Source organism: Bactrocera tryoni, chromosome 5 (genome assembly GCF_016617805.1).
Source record: "Bactrocera tryoni isolate S06 chromosome 5, CSIRO_BtryS06_freeze2, whole genome shotgun sequence".
NCBI lineage: Eukaryota > Metazoa > Arthropoda > Insecta > Diptera > Tephritidae > Bactrocera > Bactrocera tryoni.
In genome coordinates, this window is record NC_052503.1 from 11,280,758 (window position 1) to 11,283,003 (window position 2,246).

The window sequence follows — 2,246 nt, forward strand, 5'->3', positions numbered from 1 at the left end:
GCCACACATCTCTGGCGACAACTTCGCCTGGTTGAACTCCAACAAAACATGCGTCAACAAGAAGACACGATATTTATAGATGTGCTTAATGCTTTAAAAGTTGGAAAGATGAAGTCTTGGCATCTTGAAGTTCTTCTGGGAAAAGAGTAAACAGATACCACTGACGAGTTCTCGATTGATAAAGCTTGAAAGAATTACCCAACTAACGATCAAGTTGTTAGTCATAAGAAAAATGTTTTCCACAGTTTTCAAGATAAAAGGACTGTGACAATTAAAGTACAAGCCCAACTCATTGATGCTGATTTGTTGAGGTAATAGGTGAGATGAGGACTTAAATTTTATAATACCTGTTCTTGCTATGCCGCTGAGGCCTGACGCCCATGCCAGTCTTATCATAAAGACACTCGATGTTACTGATAGCGAGGTTAGGCATTCTTTGACCAGCTCTGAACACTCTGTTAATGAATTCAAGGCTGATATCGCCGCTCCGCTATCTGAGTGGATGGTCACTTCTCTGAAGGAGGCTGCGCTGCGGAACAGTAAATCTACTGCTACCTTAATGGCTGCAACCTCTGCCTAGAAGACACTGTAATAATAAATATGTCAGAAACTGGAGTTGATGGAGAGCTGCTGACACCAACCTTGCTCCCAAGCTTTGACTCAGCTATGAAGAAGCACGCTTCCCCTTACCTCCAACGGCTTCTTCCTTCCTACAACTCCCTCGCCGATATATGAGTAGAGAAGCAGCCCTCAGAGTTCGGTTTGGCGACTCCATTATCCAAGCAATCCGGTATGAAGGCAAAATGAATGAGGATTTCCGAGTGTTCAGACACGTGTTCGTTTAGATATCCAGACAATCTGAATCTGATAGCAACTTTCGCAGCCATACACCTTCCAGCGATGTCCGCGGACAATGTCAACACCGTTAGTACCTTCAACTTCAATTTTCAACTAAAACGACTCTCTAATTTATTTTTGCCGCAATTAATCAATCATTTATTTTAGTAAGTTATTCGTTTTCTACAAAATTTAGCTAGCAACGCCGCTGTTCTCCTTGATCCAGTCCAAGAAGTAGGTGACGCGCACGAATCCAGCTGGGGCGCCAGATTGGCAACCGGCACTAGATACAAACGAGGTAACACCGATGAGGACACCATCAGCCACCAATGGGCCGCCGGAATCACCGCTGCAGGTAGAGGTACCGCTAGGAGTAGCAGTGCAAATAGTCTTCGAGGTAACGACCAACGAACTGTAAGTCTTGGCACAGACACTGTTGTCAATAACTTGCAATTGAGCGTATTGCAATTTGGAGTTAACAGCGGTAGCCGAGTCACTGATGAGTCCCCAACCGGAAGCAATAGCATTGACGCCAGAGTAAGTGGAGTACGAGGAGGAGATCTTGGGCAAGGCAACATTGGAAATGTAACTGGTGTAGGAAACGGATGGGATCTTAATCAGCGAAATATCATTTGCAAGGGTGAGCGAGCTGTAGCTCTTGTGTTGTACGAAGTTGCTGCTGTCAACGGTGTACGACAGCTTGGGGCTGGTACGTACGGTAGCGCCGAGGTAAACGGTCACACCGGTGGCGCTAGAAGTTCGATAAATTGTATTTCAATAAATGAACGATAATAATAATAAAGAAAAAACTTTTTACATACCCGCTTGTGCAGTGAGCAGCAGTCAAAACCCAAGTGTTATCGATCAGAGAACCACCGCACCACCAACCGCCGCTGCTGCTGCTGAAGCTCAAACCAACCTGATAGGGGAATTGACCCTCTGTGGCATCTTTGCCATTGGTAATGCGACCCTGAATACCTTCGGGCTGTGCCAGGATAGCGGCCAAATCACGTGGATGAACAGCTTTGTGGGTTGGGGTGACAAAACCCGCAGAGGCTGTAGCCACAATCAATGCCAAGACGACGAACACTTTCATTTTGCTTAAGTAAACAAATACTATGCTATTTTCACATAAATTCCTGGCTTATATACCCGCAAACTACCCGGTAACTTTCGTTGCGATCATTCACAAATATCAATAGTCAGATAATACTCAAGTAGCTGGCACTTTATGAATTACACTTGCCATAAAAGAGCCATAAAATCTGTCGTACGCTTCAGGAATGTCGCTATAAAACGATTTAGCTGCCCATATCATTATAGCGATCATTAGGTAAAAATAACATGTAAGGAAATGCTAAGTTCGGGTGCAACCGAAAATATTATACTTTTGCAACTTGCAGGAACCA

At 44.4% G+C, this 2,246-nt stretch overlaps 1 protein-coding gene across 1 annotated transcript; it reads right to left on the reverse strand.

The window, feature by feature from the left end:
* Positions 1-969: 969 nt before the first annotated feature.
* On the reverse strand, positions 970-1,951 carry LOC120778912 (serine protease 1-like). The gene is made up of 2 exons (XM_040110959.1): positions 1,659-1,951; positions 970-1,588 (listed from the first exon to the last, which is right to left on the reverse strand). The coding sequence occupies exons 1-2, from the start codon at positions 1,931-1,933 to the stop codon at positions 1,030-1,032; spliced, it is 834 nt and encodes a 277-aa protein (XP_039966893.1). The 5' UTR covers positions 1,934-1,951; the 3' UTR covers positions 970-1,029.
* Positions 1,952-2,246: the final 295 nt, after the last annotated feature.

What these genes read in the sequence shown, in the direction of transcription:
- LOC120778912 (XM_040110959.1), bottom strand. Translation starts at nt 1,933, where the DNA reads ATGAAAGTGTTCGTCGTCTTGGCATTGATTGTGGCTACAGCCTCTGCG. An exon ending in GCTGCTCACTGCACAAGCGG is followed by an intron (nt 1,589 to 1,658) that starts GTATGTAAAAAG and finishes TCGAACTTCTAG; the next exon opens with CGCCACCGGTGTGACCGTTT.